At 36.8% G+C, this 23,593-nt stretch overlaps 1 protein-coding gene across 2 annotated transcripts in view; it reads right to left on the bottom strand.

Annotated features, from left to right (window-relative positions):
* USH2A (usherin) overlaps window positions 1-23,593 on the bottom strand; it is a 368,965-nt gene that overhangs the window by 79,130 nt on the left and 266,242 nt on the right. For both annotated transcript variants that reach the window (XM_033513296.1, XM_033513295.1), the window contains exons 47-50: window positions 18,607-18,805; window positions 10,208-10,376; window positions 7,027-7,248; window positions 1,622-1,845 (exon numbers count right to left, since the gene is read on the bottom strand). In XM_033513296.1, the coding sequence (XP_033369187.1) occupies window positions 1,622-1,845; window positions 7,027-7,248; window positions 10,208-10,376; window positions 18,607-18,805 (814 nt within the window). The remainder of the gene's footprint in view (window positions 1-1,621; window positions 1,846-7,026; window positions 7,249-10,207; window positions 10,377-18,606; window positions 18,806-23,593) is intronic.

Raw genomic sequence — 23,593 nt, 5'->3', positions numbered from 1 at the left:
AAATGTACTGCCATATTTACAACAAATATTTTTGCCCATTAGGTCATAAACTTCAGAAGGAAAACCAAACAGATTATATCTAATGATTCCTTAATTCACCTATTGAAATTAGCTTCTTAGCTGATTAGGAACTTCAGTTAATTTAATTTCCCAAATTCGGCACTTCCACAAAAATTACATTGTGATAGATATCCAAATAGGATGCAGGATATAGATGGATTGGATTCCAATGTAAAGTAGCTGCAGAATGTGTCAGACTATCTGCCTTTTTGCTGTTAGTAAATCTATACATATCACAGAGCCAGCACTGCTATCTCTTTTCTACTGTGGGTAAGTGAAATACAAAGCACTTCCTCTGTTTATACCTAGGGCAGGGATCTGGTGCGTTATCTACCAGAATTTGTTAACCATTTTTTGCCTTGCATGAGCTACTAATACAATGCATTGAGGAACAGCAGCTGACTCATCACAACGCCTGAATTTTCTCTGGGAGAAAATTATTCAGTCTGAAAATGAAATTACATTAAAATCTTGACATGAAAAGGTGAAGATGTAAGAAATATTTCTGTATTAACTCAGCGGATGAACAACAGAATATAGGAACACCTGCATATGGCAGGATGGGGTCAGTTTTACTTTACTTTTATGTTTGATAAATTCCACAATATCTCTCTGACTTCTGTATTGTAGGATATTGTAGAACAATATCCAATGTTCTTTTTTTCCCCCCCTCACTTTTTCTCTCTCTTATCAAAAATATAAATACAGCCTTACAAAAATAATATACATATTCTTTATATTCTTCTTATTATACAATATAATACAATAATATATATATATATATAATGACAATTGAGAACATTCTTACAGCTTATGTATAACACCAGGATGCTAGTTCTTGGAGATTTCTGTTTAATTTAACTTGAAGTTGCAAGGCAAAACTATCTCATGCTGATGCCTACAGTCACAGGGCACTCTTGGAAAGGACCAGATTAGTCTTTATAGTGTTCAGTTTATGCTGACATTAAAACAGAATGAAAATAAACTATATAATTCATTAGGCATGAAAGGACCTATCCTAGTACTGCTGAAATTTATGCCAAAAGGGCCACGGGTATTCTGTAGGATCAGGATTTAAGTCCATCAAGAAAATGTCAATTGCTTTATTTTTATTTTTGAGTTTGTTTGTGGTTTTTTTTAGGAGGTTGGGGGGTCATGTCCTACTGCCTGCCCAAATTGAAATGTTATAGCATTTTCATACTTAAGAGTTGGTCAGTCCAATTTTAATTTCCACTTAATGAACATCATCAGAAACAGTGGTCACTGAATGGAAACTGGCTATTCATGTCAGTCCTGTTAGTATGCCAGCTTTTAGCCACTGTACTAATCTGAAGTGCTGGGCAACACTTCACAGAGGCAGCTAATCATTATTAATTCCTTTAGAATTCATTGCAATAACATCAATCATGGAGAACTCATTCGGTATTAATATGGATGTAATGTGAAAATGAATAATGCACACAAGAGTTTTTATATTCCTATTTTAGAAAAATAGTTATGAACAGTGTATTTCTCTTTCCATCATCAAATCAGAGCTACCAAGAGATTTTCTATCAATTACCTTCATCATCATTCCAGCTGAAATCTTGTCAGAGCAAACATATTTCAAAGGATTATATCCAACTCCATTACAGCATTCTTCGCTCTTTGGAATAAGTTCAGTCTCACAGCATTTTACTGGCACTTGGTCATTCTTTCTAACATGTGCTAGGGACTCACCACTGGAACCTGAGCAGCATATGGTATCTGACTTATTCACGTACTCCTGCCCACAACAGAACATCCCTGAAATGAACAAATGAACAAAAAAAACAATAAATCTGACTATGAAATTTAAGTAAACAAATGAATTGATATGAAAGGAGAAAGCTCACAATTCAATATATCTTGGCATAAACCCACCAGCAGCTGGAATTATGCATATTTAGCTAAAGTGAGATTAAATTCAAACGTGAGGTGACTGAAGCAAGAATCCTGACTTCCAGACCTATGGAAAACAATCAAGAATTAGAGAAATAAACAATGTCCCCTACAATCAACATTCATCATTCATGAACTTTTTTAAGAACTTTGCTATGGAATACCATACCAACGTACCGGCCACAGCAAGCTGGAGATGGATTGTTGATGAAAATTTTCTGTAGAATGTAAAAACTGAGAAAGCTTTCTATGTACTTTCTACTCAGGGCTCCTTCATAGCCCCCTTTTCTTCCAACAGTGCATCTTAGCATTCCAGAATTTATCACATATTTTATATTTTAAAGTAGGGGGTACATATTAGGTACCTAGAATGGAATGGGTCACTTGCAAAATACCCACAGTGAAGTTTCAGTCATTTAATACAGAGAATTACTCTACATGAAGTTGATATCTAAATATAATTTGCATTTCTAGAGTGGAATTGATGAGCTTCCAAAATTAATTCCACTGCCTTTTTCCTGGTTTTAATAATTTCAGTTTTAAAATAAAAGCTCATCATAAGCGCTTTCCACATATTCACATGAAATACCAGTGTTAAACCCAACACCATCTAAAGAAAGGGGAAAGTTTTAACTCAGAACCAAACACTACAAACACCTCTATAACTGGAAATCAAATAAATGTTATTACTAATTGAACCAGGAAGGTATCACACAAAAACCAGGGCTGTGATATACTGTTGCATCATACTACATATACACCAAGGAGTTTGTGCTTGATGTGATTTCTGTCATATGTTGGCATTTAAAACATGTGCAAGAGTGGGCACTTTTTTCTCTGCTATTTGTTGCAGCAAATCTCTCTTAGAAGTCATTCATAATGAAAATTAATCTTGAAAGATACGATTCTGCTAAAGCATTCAGAACATTTCATTCCAATCACTGGAATGGCTAAAAATGGTGATGTTACTCACATACGTCACCTTATTTCAGGTCTGGTTCTATTCAGAGAAAGCTGATCACCAGCTCTTCAAGAGGTAAAATATTTCCTCTTGTTCCCACCCTTTTTTCCAAATTGTCCTAGGATTCTACCAATTTTACAGAGAGAATTAATGCAGAAAATAACTCAATTCAATACTAATAAGTAACTCAGACAGCCCCAAGGGACTTCTGACAGACAAACTAAAATTTTGATAATGAACTGTTTTTCTATTGAAACAAACAAAGCTGTACTCTTTCACTGTGAACCTCATCTTTGTTTAACTGAATTAAATTTTTCAGCCAAGATTTCACTCACATAACAAGAAGTGACTCCCTTTCTAGTTTCTTTGGTAAACCATTACTTCTTTAATTATTATCAACCTTGTTCCAGTGTGATAAATTGCTAATTACTTAATACCCTAATCAGCGTTCATTCTTTGCACAGATAAACTGTGACAGCGCCATTAATTTAAATAGTAATTTCACTTAATGGCCAGAACGGCACACCAGATTTTTATGCAGCATTTTCTGAAGACTGCATCCATCACTGCAATATTCTGACATAAAGATGTCTGACGTGCACTAACTCACTTAGGGAGAGCAGATGTTGCAGAGCAGAGTTTGGTAGTAATTCCCAGAGTGCATCACTTCAGCATGAATGAGCTGCAAAGGCAGAGGTAGACAATCTTCTGAAACTGCATTGCATAGCCTCTGACCTTTCCTTAATTTATCACATGTAGCACTTGACTCCTGAACCTTGACACCTCAAATGTACAATTTTAAATATGCTCCAAGAAAAACAAAATAGGACCATGTAATATTGATGGATTGATCTGCCTTCTAAAAATTGCTTTATTCAATTGCTTAAGGATCCAGAAATTCCTATAAACCCTTGCTGAATTCAACAAAATATCAAAATGTAAACTATTTGTTTGTGACTCAGTTGGAATGTGTGTGTCATATTTTATATATTCATGTTTCATAGGCACATAATGCATTATAGCAAAAAGAAAATCCATGGGCTGGAAAAGACACTTCCTGCTAACACCGATTTCTGTCAACAATTATTTCATGTTCATCCCCAGGAACTGAAAAAATTTATAAACCTAGCTGAGTGATGAATTACTAATTTACTAAATCTGCAAAACCAATGCTTTCAAAAGGGGAAAAAATGAGTATTAAAAGGCTTAGCCTTTGGAGCCAGAATAGAGGATCAACAAAATGCAGAGCCAGTGTACATTGCAAAGTACTCCAAAAATCCTTGGCTTACATGTGGGTATTGCAACTATTACAGATCAGGAACCACAACAGTACAGAGCATCATCTTTCATGAGTCTGGGATGTCAGTATAGTGGCATTAAAAGAAAAAAAAAAAAAAAAAGACAGAGATAGAGAAAATCTAAGAGTGCTTTTAGCTGACATTATCCTTTATAGCCAGAAATAGAGAACTTTGGATAATCACACTGCAGGAGTAGGGCTCAGGATGTGCATGTACACCACTGCCAGCCTTTGCCAGTAGATGTCTCTATGGTCACCCTACTAAATAAGGCCAACGAGGGGTGAAAAAGGAAACCTAAGAAAAGAGAAATTAATAAATAAAGGGGAAAAAAAAAAAAGTAATGTGGGATGGATGAAAATCACTTTTTTGCAGGGCAGATTCTCTGAAAAAGGTATGCAATGGTAAATAAAAAGTTCTCATTCAAGCTCTTAAACCAACATTCATTGCAAACCTGGATCTAGATTCATCAAAAAGATGATTTTGAACTGGTCATGCAACAATGAGACTGTGTACAAGGCTTGCACTTCTACTGATCAAGTTTTTCTCGTATGCTTTTTCTGGAAGGACTTAAAGCCCTCAAACAAAAGCTTTAAATAGTCACTAGATTTTTAGCTATGGCATTCATTGCCAAGTGCAAAACAGTGCTTCAGAAGCAATTCGGCTTTTGCATAAAACCACCGCGTTACCTCTTCTCCTCCCAGACAATGAGATCAGCCTTCCAATTACCATATTCTTGCAAAATTCTACTTATCCATTTGCCAATGATAAGTAAATTATGTTTTTATGTAAGAGCATTTTTTCCATTAGAATAATTACAATAATTAGGATAAGAAGCAGGTAGATTTTTGTGCCTGGCTTGTGCATTTTCGTGATGTATTTAGCAAGGCTGAAGTACTCCAAGAAATTAAGCAAAAACCAATTGAGCATGATCTATATGATATGATAAGAAACCACAATCTATTCTATGCTTAATGCAAAAGAATATGATCTCTTTTCAACTGTGGTGCTAATTCATCTTTCAAACCTGTGTTTGTGCTCAGTTGTGTGCTGGCTCACAGCATAAAGTCCTCACAGAAAACCCATGAGTGATGAAAAAAGCCACTGTTTTCTTTTTTAATAGCCAAAAGAATGTCATCCTGACCCATTCTTGAGAAAAATAGTATAAATGATTGAGCGCTATGGGCTAAACACATTTTTAAAAGAGGGACATAAAGGTTTTTTAAATATATATATTTAAGGGGGAAAAAAAAAACCTGTTAAGAATACATATATACTGAAATGAAGAACATAACTTTCATCCCAAGATACCTGTATTACACTCCTACACAACTCATCTGCCCAGAGAGAGCAGTAAAAACATAAACGCTACCCCAGCAGTTCTGTTCCAACAGCATCTGTTAATTCACTCCATTTATAAAATACATATTGACAAAGACAACTGAACTGGGACCAGAGAGATTTGATTTGGTGTGAGAAAGTCAATTCAATGTGATTTTGTTAAAGGGCTCCTGCAGGCAAATAAAAGAGTTTAAGTAATAAAGTACATAAAGAGATGTTTTATGAGCCAGCCCCGTCTTGTGGCAGCCGCACAATGTGTGGCTATGCAAGAGAGCCTTGCTCAAAGCTGGTATTGAGAGCGTGGATGCTGTAGATCAAGCACAATTAGGGATCACAGTGAGAGGGAGCTCAAAACATGCAAGCAGTGCTTCTCACAGCTCACATCACGAGTCACCAGTGGAAGGGAAGGATAGAATGGAAACCACAGAAACCATGGCAATACTCATCTGATTAGTTCATCCTGACAGCACCAAGTTGGGTATACCAGAGCCACTGAAGGATCCAAGGGATACAAAAAATTACCTTATTTGGGGGGAAAGGAGGAGCTCAGCCTTCAGATCCAGATTCTTAGTTATATATTAAGATTCTTAGTTGTACAACTAGAGGTTCGAAATGGCACACGCTATCACTCAGCTTTGTACACCAAGCATAGCTGGGTACTAAATCTTTATTTCTGTGTTTTGAAACCAGGCTCCCTTTTCACACCACAATAATTTCTGAAGTCTTTTTATCAGGCTGAGAAAGCCTAAGGCTAATGAGATATAATTTGTCTAATAACTGTGGAAAGAAAAGACACATGAAAATATCTGAATAGGTTTTGTAATAATACCTCCAATCTATGTCCTCAGATAGTCACAGAGTGTTTTACAAGGAAGTAGGGTTCAGATTGTACCGCTGAATAATGGAGTAATTTCCTATTGCTTCCAAGAAATGAATGGGATACACCAGATGAGCCAGTGAGTAGCGCTGGGTATTAATTTTTGTTAATTTTAAACTACAGCAGGTTTAGCCCCATATGAGGCATGAACACAAGAGAGTGACATAAACCACCAAGCAGACACCATTGCAATCTTCACTTTCCAGGTGACTAACCCCACATTTCCCGAGCAAATGGAAAATCCCTGCACTGGGATGCATGGCAGCATCAGTGAGGTGGTCAATCTAACCTCACTGAGGGGACCAGTCCTGCTTCCTGATTTGCATAAGGAAAAATAATTCACTCCTTTTGAATTGCCTGGTTTCTTCAGCCCCTGCAGCTTTTGCACAAAGGCAAAGAAGGTTACTGAAAGCTCAGCATTTTGTAGTATAGCAAAACAGACGACAAAAGTGCAACAACGTTTTAACAAACTGGCATACACACTCTAAACCTGAGTGTGTCACTTCTGAACAGCTGGTATCACAAGAGATTTACAAAGATTAAGACCTTTTTTCTTGAGGACTTATCCTTACCTGTGAGAGGTCTGTATGCAGTCCCTTCCTTTTCATCACCACAACAGACAGAATCCATGCTTATGACCCTTCCACCACAGCACTGCTGATTGAAACTGTCGTGCAGGGATCCACCACAGCAGATTTGATTGCCCGATGTGGAGTAAGGCATTCCCTGGCAGCAGGAATCACCAATTCCAACTGAAACTCTGTTTTCCTCTTCATTAGGGCAGCATACTTCTCCTGTCAATATAAGAATACAATTAAAAATTTTATCCGTTTATAGCTATTGAAATTCCTGAGAGGCTTTTATCACATAGCAACAAGTCTGGATTCACACAGCTTCATGTACAGAACTTTCCATGTGAAAGCACAGAATTACTGGGTGCCTTAGAATGATACAAAAGTACCATATTCATTTGTAATAATTATTAAAGAAATGTGCATTCATTAATTCAGGTCAAGTCTCTGTAAGATATATCAAAACACAAGCATGACAGAGACTTAAGCTGAGAAGAGCAATGAAAATAATGTCTGTGCATATGACAATTACACAGCTAAAAACCTTTTGCAATTGCAGCTACACAGCAAATAGAGCACATTCTTGCTGTGTTTAACAGAACCATCAGGCTACTTATTCTTGGCAAAAAATTTTCTTGTGTCCTTCAAAATCATTCCAAACTTGTTTTGATTAATTAATTCATGATGTTTAAAGCATTTTTCATGTTTGAGTGTTGCTCAGGACTTCATCTCACAGAGAATTTAAGCATTAAACTCACCTTGAAAATTAAATACCACCATCACAATTGGTGGACTTGGTTGTTACTTAAGCAACATCATCAACTTTTGCAGGAAAAGGTCTTAGGATAAGACTGCCAATGAGACTGACACTGTAATAGTGGGGTGGGGTGGACAGGAACAAGCTGTGGGCTATCAGCAAAGTACATACCTCTATAAAGGATGCAAAAATATAAATGGTAATAATTATTATTCACTTGTGTCTGCACTTGAGCTGATCCAATGTTCTAATATTTTTATATTATTTTTCTGTGTTGCAATGTATTCTATGGCTCAAATGTCATTTGAAAGGAGGAGTGTTTTGCTATTGAAGATGGGTAGTATAGTTGGTTAAAGTATTTTGGCTCCTGAATGTTAATCAAAGAAATGTATTTTGATTTTTAAAATTCATCTTTCTAATTTAAAGCAATATTTCAAGTTATTTGCTTATGAAAGGTTGGGAATTAGAGACAGGGAGCTCCAAACTCAATGCATCTTTTGTCAGAAATTAACACGTGCTGAGATGGTAACAGATGACGGAGATCAGCGTACTCCTTTCTCCCCACATTCCTTGCCAAAGAGGTGCCTGGGTGATAGTAGCATTACTTGTTCTGCCTCTCATCCTACTTCTGGGATGTATGTTTGCACTTTGTGCACTATTGTTTCAGAAACTGAGATTCTGCCTTCCTAATTTGTAATCTTCATGCCTCCAGCCCAGTATGCTTCAGCACATCCCGAGCTATTGAGCTGGCCAAGCAACATCTGGGAAATATGTATGCTTAGAGAGTTTCCTGTATAACTTTATCAAATAAAGTCAATAATAAACAACAACAACAACAACAAAAAAGATGAGAACAAATTTTTACAGTATAATGAATATATTCCTTCTAGGTACTTCATCATATTTTCCTGCATTCCTCGGAAGCTAATTTAGTTGCTACACACAGAAAGTATTAAAACACAGAATGTAGCTTACATCTATTGGAAATAAAACTATTTTTTTTTTAAAAGAACTATTAGACATAAGACACAAAGGATCAGTAACCTTCTCATTAACCTCTCAAAATGGGATCCATTCCAAGCTAGGCTTGAAAATGTTCTCTCTCTGAAAACTACTATGCAGTCTTACCAGTTAATTGTTATCCTTATCAAAGAATGACCCACATTAACATTTAGCTTTAGGTTATTAGCATATTTATAAAAATAAAAAAGAAAAAAGTGACCAACAGTGTTCATGTTGCTGCCCTTTGGAGCATAGAAAAATAATGCAGCAAGTACACTTAGAAAAAAATTTGTTTAAAATCATGTTCAAACATTCACTGTTTCATGCTTGTGAACTGCTGACTGAACAAGAACTACTTTTAGACATAAGACATTTTGTTCCACTGTGCTTTTCTTTCTTGATGTAAACAACATTAAGCTAGTTAACACAGACCACTGGATGGGGACAGAGGTCACAGTATAATCTCTCCATTTCAGTACACTGAGATTAATGAGGTCAGCAAAATACACTTCTCTGGTTCTTCCACGTGATAGCATGTTTCTGATGACATCATGGAAGGCATTCTAATATTGTGATATATGAATTACTTTTCAAAAGATCAGAACTTGGGATGTGCTGAATGTGTTGGCAAAATGTCAACCATTTCTGAGCCTATGGAATGTGTGCCAGCTCGTGAGTAATGGAAGCATTTCAGCTCCTGACCTGACAATTGCCTACCAAGAGTTATACGCTCTGAACACTGGCTGCATGAAAGGGATCTCTCCTCCCCCTTTTTCTCCCTTTCCCTGTCAACAATGACCCACCAACAAACTGGAAAACCAAAGTCTGGACAGTAACACAGAAGCACAGTTTTGGCAAACTTCCCAAACCTCTCAGAGAATACAAAAAGGATAAATTACCATCAAAGTTAATGCACATGGGAGGTACACTTTGATCTGTTACATTAGTAGAAACAAAGAGTAGACAGTGTAGAAACAAGTAGAAGTGATGTAATCCAGAATATCAACACAAAATGCTAACAATTGCTCCACAACAGAAATGGCTATGGAAAATCATGTGGGGTCAAGTCAAGCAGGGAACTAAACTTCACTACTAAATTGCCTGATGGTGTTCCTGTTAAGCAGAACTGCCCTCCCCATTATGCAGCACTTACTGCAATTAAGTATAGTTTGGCATAAATTAGTTCTCTGGGAAATGACCCAATCATCAGGTCTCATCAATTAAGCTTTTCTTGTATAAACAGAGTGTACCATGTTTAGAAGACAAAGAGTGCAATTTTCTTTGCACTGAACACAAGTCCTGAAGACATCTAGATGTCTTGACAAATCTCACATTTATTGTTTTTTATTCTACTTGGTTTAACAAATACATCAACTTTGCTGTTTTGTTTCATTCAAGCAGTGGAAAGGAGCGGTGTCTTACCTACTAAAACTCTGGTGTAATAACCACCACAGCACTGATGTTTCGGTTGCATAGCATGTATCTGCCCACCACAGCAAACCCCTGGTGAATTAAGAATAAATGGAATGTACTTGTCCTCACAGCATTGGAAGCCAGGTTTATTGTCGTGCAGAATCCCATTACAACATACCTAGAAGTAGGAAAAAAAGAAAAAAAAAAAAAAAAAAAAAAAAAAATGAAAACCCCTGGTGAATTAAGAATAAATGGAATGTACTTGTCCTCACAGCATTGGAAGCCAGGTTTATTGTCGTGCAGAATCCCATTACAACATACCTAGAAGTAGGAAAAAAAGAAAAAAAAAAAAAAAAAAAAAAAAAAAAAAAAAAAGAGAGAGAGAGAGAAAATCAGTAAGGCAATATCTGTTAAACAGAACATAATGTGTTGTCTGGCAAAACAACATGTACAAAAACATGTATCCTAGTGCAGACACTAATATGACTCCAGTCAAATAAAATGTAACTTGGCTAAGATTCTGTGCCCTCCAGCATTATCAGACTTCAATAAACTACTGTGTATCTGACAGAATGCTGCTATTCTGTGGCCTTCAACCATACTGCACCTTAATAAAATAGTCCATTAATATGAATCATCTTCATATGCCTTCCAGGCTGTTTGAGTCTCTCAATTTGGAGTAGATCACAATACGTGGATTTAGTCTACCATCACCTGACCCTTTTTTTTATTTCCCAATTTATTTATTTATTTGTTTGGTTGGTTTTTTTTCATTTATAATTAAACCCTTTCAATTGAAAAACAGTATTTCCCAATATGAGCTCTTGGGTTTTCTTTCACATAAAAGTAAGTAGAATTTTCTTGTTACAGCACATGATCACTTACTTATGATCACGTATCTTCAGACAATGTGATCTCAAGAGAATAGTATTTATATAAGGATTTACTTTTTTTCAAAACAAAATTTATATGGAAATTAATTTTTAAAAGGTCTTTTAATTGTGGACTTCTTTCTAGGTGCTGTCAAGAAAATTATATGCTTGAAAAATCAAATAATTATTTGTACACTTACTCCTGTGTCAAGGGAGTGGCACTCTGAATACCCAGAAAATCATACAGCACAGTCAGTAGAATAACCATAAAAATGGTAAACTTGGGACCTACAGTCAGTGCAACTTATATCAGCTTGCTCCAGCTAGACATGAGGTGGAGTTGGCAGGAGGGCAGAGATGTTAGAGCAGAGTTCCTCTTTTGTTTTCTTTTGAAATGGACCTCTTCCACTACTGACTTTTACCATGTTCTAAATCAGGTTAATTTAGCAACAAAGAAAGAAAGTGTTCCTCTGAAGGATCTTTTGTTTATCTACGTACTTTAACTATTAATCTGAGGAAAAAAAAATTAAAAATGTATATTAATAGGCTCAGGACATCTATTTTGTAATATAATTATAATGTTAATAAAAACATATACATACAAAAATGTTGTTTTTTCTGATGTCATAAACTCTCTTTGACTTCAGAAGGAAGATGCTCTGTTTTGTTCACTTTTGAATGGCCATTATGCCATGACTCCTGCGAGTATTAAGTTAGGTTCTGAAGTTACAATTTACAACACATAAACATTACATGACCCCACAATTAACATGAGGTATGACAGAGGAGGTTCCTGTTTCCTCATTTTTATTTTTATTTTATAACTTTATATGCTTTGAATTGCCAAATTTAAATGCAGCCGAATTTTTTAATTTTCAGGAATTTTGGATGTCTGCAGGTCCTGTTATATTATTTTGCAGTCCACTTTGTCACTGGTAATATAACCCAATCTATGAATTTAATTAACCTACTGTTCTTTCTTCCAGATCATTAGCTAAGACGTCAAATAAAACTCTGCTTTTATCCTTCTCTGCTTCTTAGCTTTTGGATATTTTGCAATGACTGACATGCACTCCAGGAGGAGTTTTCCTTCATTTACAATTGGCTCCAAAGAAATCTCAAAGTTTACCTGGCCTCTCTGAATTTCCAAGTTGCTTAAAAGCATTCCTAAAAATACAAACACAAATCCTATTGAGCCACTTTGCTCAGAATAGGTCACCTTTAGGAACAGTTCTTGATATTTGTAAAAATGTCCTCTATCTTGTCCTTTTCACTGCAACCTACACTTGACACATCAGTCAGAAATTCTGTACCCACCTGCATGAAAGGAGGACAAGCACATGTTTCTGGGGTATTCTTGGTGCCAATTTATGCCACTTGGGATTGTCTGGTGCCTCTCTCTGTGATCTATCTGGCCCAATACCACCTCTTCTTTTCATGGATTTCATCTTTCATCCCATTTTTCATTCCTTTTAGTTATGGCCACCACTCAAATTTCACCTGAACACAGTCTTTCCACCTTTCAGATAAAGAAAGATGCACATCTTTGGCTGTATCCAGGCTCAAATGCTTGAGCAGCCATTTTACTTTCCATGAGATGCTTCCAGCTTTAAGAAATGCCACTTCTCTTGTGAATCCTCTGTACAAAGGGCTGCTCTGCATGTCTCACACCAACACTGGGAAGGCCATTTTAGTACTAACTCTACAGCATTCAGTTTGAAACACTGTAAGATTGCATTAATATTGGTGTCTCTCCTTTTCCTCCTCAATCCCTGCACAAAATCCCCAGCTGTACATCCAGATGTGTTACAGTAGTTTCAGCAGCTACTTTCTCTTGTTAAAAATTCCATAACATCCTCAGTATTTCTCAACAACCTATGGACAGTTTCTAAAGAGGGGCCCAGTCAGTTCTAAAACACATTCAGACTCTCATCTGGCATTACCAATTCATACAGTTGGGGCTATTATTACATAGTTTCATAACATCCTCTGAAGTCAGCTGTAAATTGTTAAAGCTTTAACACTTTTTTGGCAGTCCTCTAGAGATAGTTTCTATTTGCATCAATATTCAGCCCAAGGTTTCTGCATTATCAATCCATAAAAAAAACCCAAAGCCTTTCAAGTAATGCTAAAATTGCACCATAGAAAAAGAAGAAAAGCAGATGGATTGAAAGTTTCAGTGGCAAAAGGTTATTATGAGCTCATCCTCTTACAAATATGACAGTGCCACCTGGCTGCTATTATCCTGTACATGGAAGCAGAAGACCTGGACTGAACCAATACAATGCCACCAGCATTTTAGGCAGGTTGGAGATCTCACCCATATAAACAGGGTTGAATGCTCAGTATACACTTGGAAACCAGAAGACCTTTATTATCTATGGAGATGATACAAGATGTTCATCCTTACCTGTCATGGGAGCCCTTAAAAATATCAGTAACCTCACAAAGTAACTCACAAATCAATCCTGTCATTCTCTTCCCACCCAAGCACACAGAGGGACTGTGAAGCAGGAGCACAGGGACTGAAAAGGGTTGGGCACAAAGAAAGGCTTATTATGATGCCTGAGAAAGGCCCAGTCAGCCATGACACCAGCACAGAGTACTAGATATCAAATCTGGCAGCCAGGATTACACAATATTGTAACAATTTTTAAAAATACTCCAAACTTATCTAAGCAACTCTCTTTTAATTACAATTGTGTCATCCCTGATCCCTTTGCTTGCTGAAGACTTTGCTGAAGGATATTATCTGGCCTTATGGACACATGCCAGTTGAGCTAAGACTGATTTACTCAAATAAACAGATGTGTTAGGCAGCCATGTTTATCCTTCTTGTCAAACGCTGGCTGCCAGAGCCACTTTGTGAAATAGCAATTCACAAAACACTCTCAGGAATTCCTATTAGCTACAGGAGTTCATTAAAAATTTCTGCCTGTGGAGCAAACACCAGAGTAATGATTGACCCATCATGTTCTCATGTGAGAGGGAATATTTTAAATTAGCAAGGCTCATTCTTTTTTTACTTAAATTATCTCTGAATCTATACAGACACCCTTTTTAGCTAAGTATATCTATACATTTCTTTTCTCAAACTGTTGTTCTCTTTTGGTAATTGATACAGACTTAGATTTAAAATCCATGAGCAGAAATTATTTTTATTCTGTTACAAATCACTATACATTATCTTCCTAAAATTAGTTTCATTTTCTGTCTTTCAGGTGTGTTACAACAAGAAGTGTAATATTTTTAAAGGTTCTCTAAGCCTGAAAGAACTTGAAAATAATTTGCACAATATTGCTAACATTAATAGTAAATTTTGCATAAATATTGATGGGATACTCCTCACCAGTCAAGATGTGTTACGTTTCACTGCTGACAGCTTTTGAGGTTAGCTATCAAGCCACTGTTTTACTCCTTCTGTCCTTAAAAAAGAGTCCTGCTAGTGTTTTTAATAAATGGCACATTAATTACAATGAGTAAAGGAGTAAGCCTGTACTTCCTACTAATGTCAGTTATATTTGATTAGTTCATTAACTGAAGATTTATACAGCTTGTTGCACCTGAAAATAAAAAGTGCTGAAGCTGTATTAACACCTTCAGTCAGGACCCTTTTAACCATTGATGTTTAGACTCACAGTGTAAAGTGAGCAGAAATTATTAGCCTTTATGCCACTCCTTTAATTATATTTTTGCTGTACCTGTCTCATTATTTTCAGAGTTCACCTCACAAAGTCAGTAAAAACAGATGCACAGTTTGGCAGCTCCATGGATAATACAGGAATGTCTTTCCTACTGATACTGAGATTATGCTACCTTCTAGGTGAAACTCAGGAAACCTCCCTTCTTAATTGAAGTACCTCTGCAAACCTCATGGTCAGGAGACTTCACATATGGGTGGAGTTACGGATCACATCTTACTGAAAACAGCTAGAGAAAGACTGACAATTTTGGCAGCTTGGGAATACTCAAGCAGCACAGTTTATCACTGTAAAAAGTCCACAGGACCATAGGGAGCCTCCTGGCAGCAGACAAAATTCAATATCAGAGTGTATTCTCAGCTCTTCTGCAAAAATACACACTCAAAAATATTTCTAAATTCTTTCTGTGCTCAAGGAATAAATGCATACAAGTTCAATTAAACACCAGGGTAACGATAGTTGCTAGAACAACAGTGTGCTAGCTTTAGTTAAAATAGCAAAGAATCCTAACATCGAAGCAGAAAACTGGATAACAACTAGAAAGAAGAAGTAGGTATCTGATACAAAGATTATTTAGGATGGGAGGAATGTTTGGTCTTCACTGAGTTTAATACCAGGCCTGCATGTGCCCATGAATGTGCATATACACATGTCCCTCATAGTGAAAAGGTCACTTGCCCTTTTAGAGATTCCCCAGGTGGCTCTGAGCGAGTTGATTTATTTGCAGAGCACAGTCCCAGGCAGAGGCTCTAACCCAGATCCCAAATGCAGAACACACACAGCAGTGCAGCCTGGCAGTCAGGCTGTTTCCCGCTGCCTTTCTCACAGAGTTGCACCACTTGGCTGGACCCAGCTCAGCCTGAGCTGGATGAAGAGTCCCTGCATCCAACTCTGCTCCACACTGGTATTTTTTACTGGAGTGGATTATATTTTGGCAATCTTTTATGTAGCTGAATCATAACAAATCTCTCTTTTTCTGCAGTGCCTTACAATAGAAAGTTTCTGATGCCAAGTGTAATCCATAAATCCAGGAGGAAAGATTAATAAATAACCAAAGACATATCTCAAAATAATTTATACAAAATGCTTGGTTTTCTTCTCAGTTTATACTCATGAATTCAAGAAAATTATAAGAGAGAAATTAGATCCATATTTTGTCTTGTAAACAAGGTGCAATAAGTGACTTGAGCAACAGTGAGAACTCCATAACGTATTTGTCTATTTATACACAGCTGCCTGCTTTTGCTGACCAGTCTATCATCAAAAAACTTATTTAATATTCTGGATCTGAACATTACTAAAGCTGCTCAGCACTTAATTTTCAGTAGCATCTCTTCACATTTGGCTGTACAATCAATGTATGGTGAATAGTTCATGTGGGATGGGCCTTTGAGCAACCTGGTCTAGTGGAAGGTGCACCTTCCCATGGCAGGGGGTTGGAACGAGATGGTCTTTAAAGTCTCTTCCAACCCAAACCATTCTGTGGTTCCATGAAGTGCAGCTGGCACTGGGATAAAAAGCTTTTGGAACAACTGTACACTGGTCAGGGTTGCCTTTCACTTCTGTCCAGCAGACTGTCAAATCCAAGGACCACAAACGCCATAAAGCCTGGCAGTGAGTTCTATAAAAATATGAGAGGGCTGCCACTGTCTTATATTGTCCATGTCACAGACTCCAGTTTAAAAGGCACAAAAGGCACCAAGAGCTCTGTAGATGTCTCTTACAGACATTTTGGAAGGCTAGCGTAGATATATGTAGCAAAACTGACAAAGCACTGGGAGGGGAATTTTAATCAATTCACCCACAAAAATTACCCCCATGACATTTTATGTATGAGTGCTTCAGTTTCCGGTGGACCTTGCAGTCATTTATTACATATTCATTACTTAACAAATAGCACCTACTCCTAACCACGGTCTTAGAGAATACAGAGAGACCATTAGAACAATGTAATGCAAAATTAATTAGAAAATATTGGAGAGCCAGGAAGCTACAAAAATAAATGAAAATTCTCCGACCTCAAAGTTACCATAAATGTATGAAGACTGAAAAAATAAAAATGAAGAGGAAAACTTCTAAAACTAATTTAATACATATTTAATTCATGTACATGCCAAGATGTAGTAAAAGTCTACCATGCCAGAAACCTGAAATAAATAATTTTAGAAAAAAAGGGCTGCCTATAATTCTCTTGCAAGATTTCAGAAATATTTATATTTAATATAGTATTGCTTTCAAGGGAATTCAAAAGCTAAAGCCGTGTTGACTGGAATAATTTATATTTTGATTTGAACCCTACAAATAACTCACTCCCTTAATTACTGTCTTGTCTGACAGGGAATCTTGTGAATACATATTGTTTGCTTTAGTCACAGAACATGTGATGATGTCTTTGACAAATAGAGACACTATTTCATGACATTAAATCTTACTTTCAAACTAAGAGTTTTCTACCTCATTTGTCAATAAAAACCATTACAGACTCCTGCTATGCTATTGATTCTACTCCTAAACAGGAACTCATATGAAGATTAACCTGAAAATAGCCATAATTTAAAAATGCCTCTGACAAATCACGATAGATTCCATTCAGAGTTGCTCATCACTGTCATGTAACAGTTACCCACTTGTAGCTGAATCTAAATAGATTTTCTCTACTGAAGAACCTGGTCATTAAACATTTAGCCAAGGAATAATTTAAGAGGGGGGAAAAAGCCCACAAAACCAGCAACCCATGTTAATAACCATGATTTCCCATGCAGGAGTTGAGGAATGATACCTCACACACAGAGAAGCTTTATAGATTTGATAGCATTTTTCAAATTCTGCATACGCCTGGAAATTTCCTGTGGCCTTTCAGTGGTCAAATGCAAACTTTATGCCAAAGGAGCCATATGAACTACAATGCATGTACAAGAGCTGCCCTGTCCCAGGTACAGAATCCAGCACTTTCCCTTGTTAAACTTCATAAGGTTGGTGGTTGTCCATCTCTCGTAACTTGCTGAGGTCTCTCTGCAGGGTCTCTCTGCCTTCAAAAGAGTCAACAGCTCCTCACAGTTTGGTGCCAATTGTCCCAAGTAGGATGAAAAAATACATACTGAGATCTATGTGTATCCACCATATAATTAGTCACAATGGGACAGTGTCAATGGACTCAAGAGGTGACACTCCTCAAACTTCACTATCCATGGCTTGTGTGATTTACTTGGGAACATTTATCCAGCCTGAATTCTTAGGATGAACATCTGCACTATACACATGAAGCAAAGCTTTCTGAAGGGAAGAAACTTCAGAAGTCTGATATTGTGAAGTGAGTAGTGAGTCCTTGTAGTGGCTGGGAAACTAGAGTCCCCATCCAAACCTGCAATATATTTGAAGGGTTTTTGAAACACAGGTTCTGGCTTAGCTTCCTGTGCAAGGAATTTAATTCACATGTGTAAAAATGACTTCTACACTTAACCAGCATGTTATAAATGAAAACAATTTGGAGATTCACTTCTACACTGCACCAAGACAAAGTGTTAATGAACACATTCATAAATGCTTACTAATTCATTTCTCCTAGAAGGAAAAATAAGGTCAACAAAAAAAGACTTAAAATAACAGAATCACTTGTCATCAGCAGACTCACACACAGCTATCCTTGTATGAGCTCAAACATCCATAGTTGATTTTAAAGATTTTCAAGATACCTATCAGAGCCTTGATTTTAAAGAATCAAAAGCATTTTAAAGCATTCACTTCCTTTTCTCTGATAACTAGAGGTTTGGTTTTCATATCTCTTCCTAAGAATATTATTTTTCTTTATATATATAACTGAAGAACATAGAAGTACCTCCGACTCTGGATGATAACACACTTCTCCACAGATATTTTCATCCTTTTTACATTCTAATGAGATGCACATTCTATTACTTTTGCTGCTCCTTGGAGTTTTCGATGAAGTACACTTCTGCCATGCTTTACGTAGCAGCTCATATCCCAGGATAATGCCATTTGGCTGTCCTGGCGATGCCCAGTTGATTTGAAGAGATCTGCAATAAGAAAATCAACATCTGTTCAACTTTTGGATGTATTTCTGCCCCTATAGCTACTTACATTTGATTATTAGCATATAGTAGTTTCTTTTTACACTAATCCACATGGAGTGAGACATTGTGAAATTTCTAAAATGTTCTGGATAACAAATTCCACAGATGTTTCAATAACCAAAGGTCTAAAAGTTTTTTCAAGTGTCAATATGTGCTAATACTCCATGAAAACAAATCACACACACAAATAAAGTCCTTAAATGTAGCTTTTTAAACAACATCTCATTCCCACTTCTGGGAACTTATGTGTAATAAACTATCTAGCATTTTACTCTTTTCATAATTCATTTTCCTCTGTGCCTTTTCCAGTGCAACCTACTCACATTGTGCTCAGCCATCACTTAGAACAGACTTGTCTTAATCTTTTCTTTTCCTTCCTTAAAAAAAAGAAAGAAAAAAAAAGAGAAAAAAGAAAAAAAAGAGAAAAAAAAAAAGGATGTTGCTTTGAGATGCATTCTTCAGTGTAGAATTAAAACTCATTACAGCATCAGTAATCACTAGTTCCCTTCTGTACTTAACTATTTTCATTGACATAAAAGAAAAAGTAAAAAATTGAAGTGTTTGTCACGATTAAGACTCAAGACTTCTGACTGTAAAAAGTATCACTGTAGCAGTCTGCAAGGACTGTCTTTAAAACAAAATCCTGTAGCTGATTTCAGGTTTGATATCAGATCATCATCAGTTTAAGGAAGAAAATATCTTAAGGGATATTGAATCGTGCTCAGCTGTAGCATTCCTATCGCTACTAAAAATGTGTAGATATTTCCTCAAAAAACTCACTTAGTACTATGATAAATTAAAAAAAAACAAAAAGAAAAGGGACATTTGAAACAAAAATACAATTTTTCCACTGGTATTTCAAATTAATGCTTCATTTCTTGTATGATCACTGTGGAGTCTTGCATAAGACACAAATTCCTTTCACTGTGACTCTTTGGGTAGAGAGAAGGAGATCCCAATGCTACACGTAGATAACAGGAGGACTGACAACACTGCATAGTTAGGCTCCAAGTACCTCTTTTTAATCTCCATGTCCCAGTTATACAGTCACTGTCAGAATGCCAGTGACATCAGAAATTAGCATTATTTAAATTTCAATTTAAAGTGAAAATGCTACAGAGTGAAACAGCAGCTGCTGAGATAAACTTTGACATCTTAACACAATAAAAATAAGTGAACTATTATTTCCCTTCCTTGAGGAATAAACAGAGGAATACACACTGCAATAAGCCTTCGCAGAGAAGGAATTAATGTCACCTATGAGGGAATAAATTCATAGGTGGCTTGTAGAGTTGCCATTATCATTCCAAGGTCTTCATGTGAATCATAGACTTAATTCCATATTCCATCCATTGCTATTTTGTATTCTCTACCTATTCTACCACATACACATGAACACATACACAAATGTGCTCATACACATTTAAATAATGTTACACTTAAAATCAGAAAAGCAGGAAAATAAATTGTACAATCTTCAGGAAAAAATGGTAAAAAGAAAAGGAAAAGAAGGGCAGTACTTTAACCTTTATAAATGCCATTGTAACTCTCTCCTGGTCTTTGCACAGAATAGATCACAGGAGCAAAGAAAGCATTCCCAGTCATATTTTTGTATGATTTGCTTTCTGCAAGATTCATTCAGACCCTCGTGAGTATATTTTCAGAGTATCATTACAGGTTTTTTTAGTTTTTCAAGTCATATTTCTCTCTAATATAATTTAAAATCAGGCCTAAGAATTAACACAATGATTTAACATTTTGCCTTTTCTGCAGAGCTCAGTATGTATTTCCTTCCTTTAACAAGCAATCATTTTATTATTATTTGATAGATACATATTTGGGGTGAACATAGCCTGATATAAAGAAAAACTGCAGCTGAACAAGGAAATTGTGTAGAATGGGAATTTGCTGACCAGTGCCAACAAGGTAAAGCTCAGCATGACCTTCCAGAACAGGCTCATAGACAAGCAGACTCTTTCACAATTTTACAGGTGTTTCAGTAATATCTATACCTCCCGATGCTTGCCACCCATGGCAAATCATGGGAACACAGCAAGAGCTGACCATAGCTCAGTTTAAAAAAGAACAGCAGGGTTTTCATGGTACTGCAGAGGCTTTTTGACATCCCCCATCTGAAGGCTGAGCTGAAAACCTTCTTGAGCAGGTGCAGATTTAATGGGACGTGATGGGCGCTTTAGTGCGCAGGCAGCTGTGCCATGTGCGGTGCATCTGATACAGCTGCAGGAACATGGGGACAGAGCCTGCCTGTCCTCTCCTTTGATCCACTCACTCCCTCCCTGTGGGCTACACTGGAGTTGTGTCTATCCTGGGCACTGCCCAAAGCCTGACCTGCAGAAGCAGCCTCACAAATTGTAGGCATAGACAAAAAATGTGCAACAGCTCGCAGGTGGGGTATAATCCTTGTCTGCCCAGAGAACACTCCAAAGGTCTGCCATTTATGAAAGCTCCTACGCTGGATGAGTCCCACTGATGTCACTGAGGGGAAAATACTGAAGCAGGCAAGGTAGCCTAGCCAGGTTCACAGAAACAATCTGCTTCAGACTACAAGTCCATGAAGGCCCTTTCAGGAGATAAAGAACAATTTCAGACTGATCCATGAAGGTGCATTTGCTTTTGTGAAGGAGAGAAAAGTAAAATCTTTGGCTCAAGAATGTAAAGACAATTATTTCTGACATTTCCAGGAAGATTTTTTTTAAAAAAAATCCATAAAAAAATCACAGTATTTTTTAATTTTGATAATGCTTCAGATATATTTCGATAAAACAGACTGGAAATAAGCTTCTGGGTTTTGCCTGCTTCATCACCAGCTCCAAGTGTACATAAAGCAGAAAAGGACTACTACTTTTTTTTTCCTCAATATAGTAGTAAAGGTTTAAAATTATGATTAAAGATATAGCAAGGCTTCACATCAGAATCTTGATAATGAATGTTCCATTAGTCTCATCACATGAAAGAGTTAAATTCAAAAAATCAAAGTTTCAATGACTTTACTTTTTAGGAGCTGGAAGTGGGAAAAAAAAAAACTCACAAGATTCACCTGACAGTGTTAAGACAGGGAACACTGCTATTATTAATGACTAGTGGATAAAATACTTCCCTCATCAGGAGATCACACATACTGAGAAACTGCTGCAGCACTATTGCGCAGGAGTTAAGTACCTGCTGCATGGTGGATGCAGGGCTGACATTATTAGAGAAGGCAGTGTGACACAGTCCAGACAGTCTGATAAATGGCATCACGCCTCTGCTGTTGCTACAAACTTCCTGGAGAAACCTTTCAGTGCTTTGTGTTTCCCATGACTAGAGCAGAGAGAGCTATCAGGTGTCTTCTGGCTCTCTGACCATTTTTCCAGTATGGAGAATTAGAGTCCTTGGTCTTTAGTTCCCAATATTCCCTTAATGAAATCTGCACTACATTTTCTCATCTTCCATTTGTCCAGCAGTGAGACCAAATTAAAGGTTTTTTAACACAGTAGTAGACTTTTTAGCACAGTAGTTTGACATTTTCATATTTGATCTCCTTTAGAACTCACGAGAAAATACCGTAATCCAAATAATTTTTTGCCATGTTTTATCTGTTTTTTCCTAAAATCTTTCTCATTAGCATGTTCATTTAAGATAATTCCTCCTCCTCATTCACCCAAAACCAGCAACAGATAAAAAAACCTTCCAAAGTCCCATGATACTGAACACCAAGCCAAAGAATTCACCCAACTCTTCTCCCTTGGCCTTATCTTCTTTATCTTTCCATTACACCCTGACCAGGACTTCTGGTTCTCCCCAGGATGCTTAAAGGGCCCTCTCTTCATGAACCCATGAAGGATTTTCCCTGGATTTTCTAGGTTGGGCCATGGTGTTTTCTGAGCCATCAACCTTTGAATTAAGCATGCAATAGAATTGCTGTATTACAAGGAGAAAGAGAAAGAAGAAGAGTGTTTTAAAGTGGAATGAAGAATTCTCCAACACACCATGAGAATTAAAACCACTACCCAAACTTTCAGTCAGCATCCACATACATTCAGTACTCAGAGAACTTTCTAAACTGTGCAATCAAATGCTATACTTGTTTACAGAGTCAAATCCTGAGGTCCTAATTAAAAACAAAACAAACAAAAAAACGTACCTGATTTCAGCAGCATTTGTTTCTACCTAAACATGGTCAATGCAACCTCTCCCCCAAAAAACCCAGGCAAGAAACATAACAAAGCAGAACCTGACTTAGGATTTCAGGATTGGGTCCCACACAGTTTTCTATTTGAAGTTCAGCATTATAAAATAATTATATCAGGACTGTGACCTTTTGTGCCAAGTTTCAGCCTGAAGCTGAGTTATTAAGTGTAAGGGGTGGAAAAGTAAGGTATAATGGCTCTGGTGGTATAACCTTCATTAGAACAGTGTGCATGGAGCTGCTATCAGAAAGACTTCTAAGTTGCTGAATGAAGTTATAATTTCTGTCATGTAGCACCTTGAGGCAAATTTTTAAACAATTATTTGTGAATGCTATGAAGACATTATCCTACAGCATTCTCATCAATAATACAGCCCCCCAAAACTGATTCAGAAGAGGGGAAAATTACATGATTCCAATTAAAGACAATAAACTGCACAGGCTTTATTATATTTCAGGTATCCCATGAGCTTACACTCTAGAAATGTCTTTTTTTGCTCTCTGATGATAGATATGTATTAAAATGTCCTCTTGTCCACACA

Source organism: Parus major, chromosome 3 (genome assembly GCF_001522545.3).
Source record: "Parus major isolate Abel chromosome 3, Parus_major1.1, whole genome shotgun sequence".
NCBI lineage: Eukaryota > Metazoa > Chordata > Aves > Passeriformes > Paridae > Parus > Parus major.
This window is presented reverse-complemented; position numbering and strand designations above follow the sequence as displayed.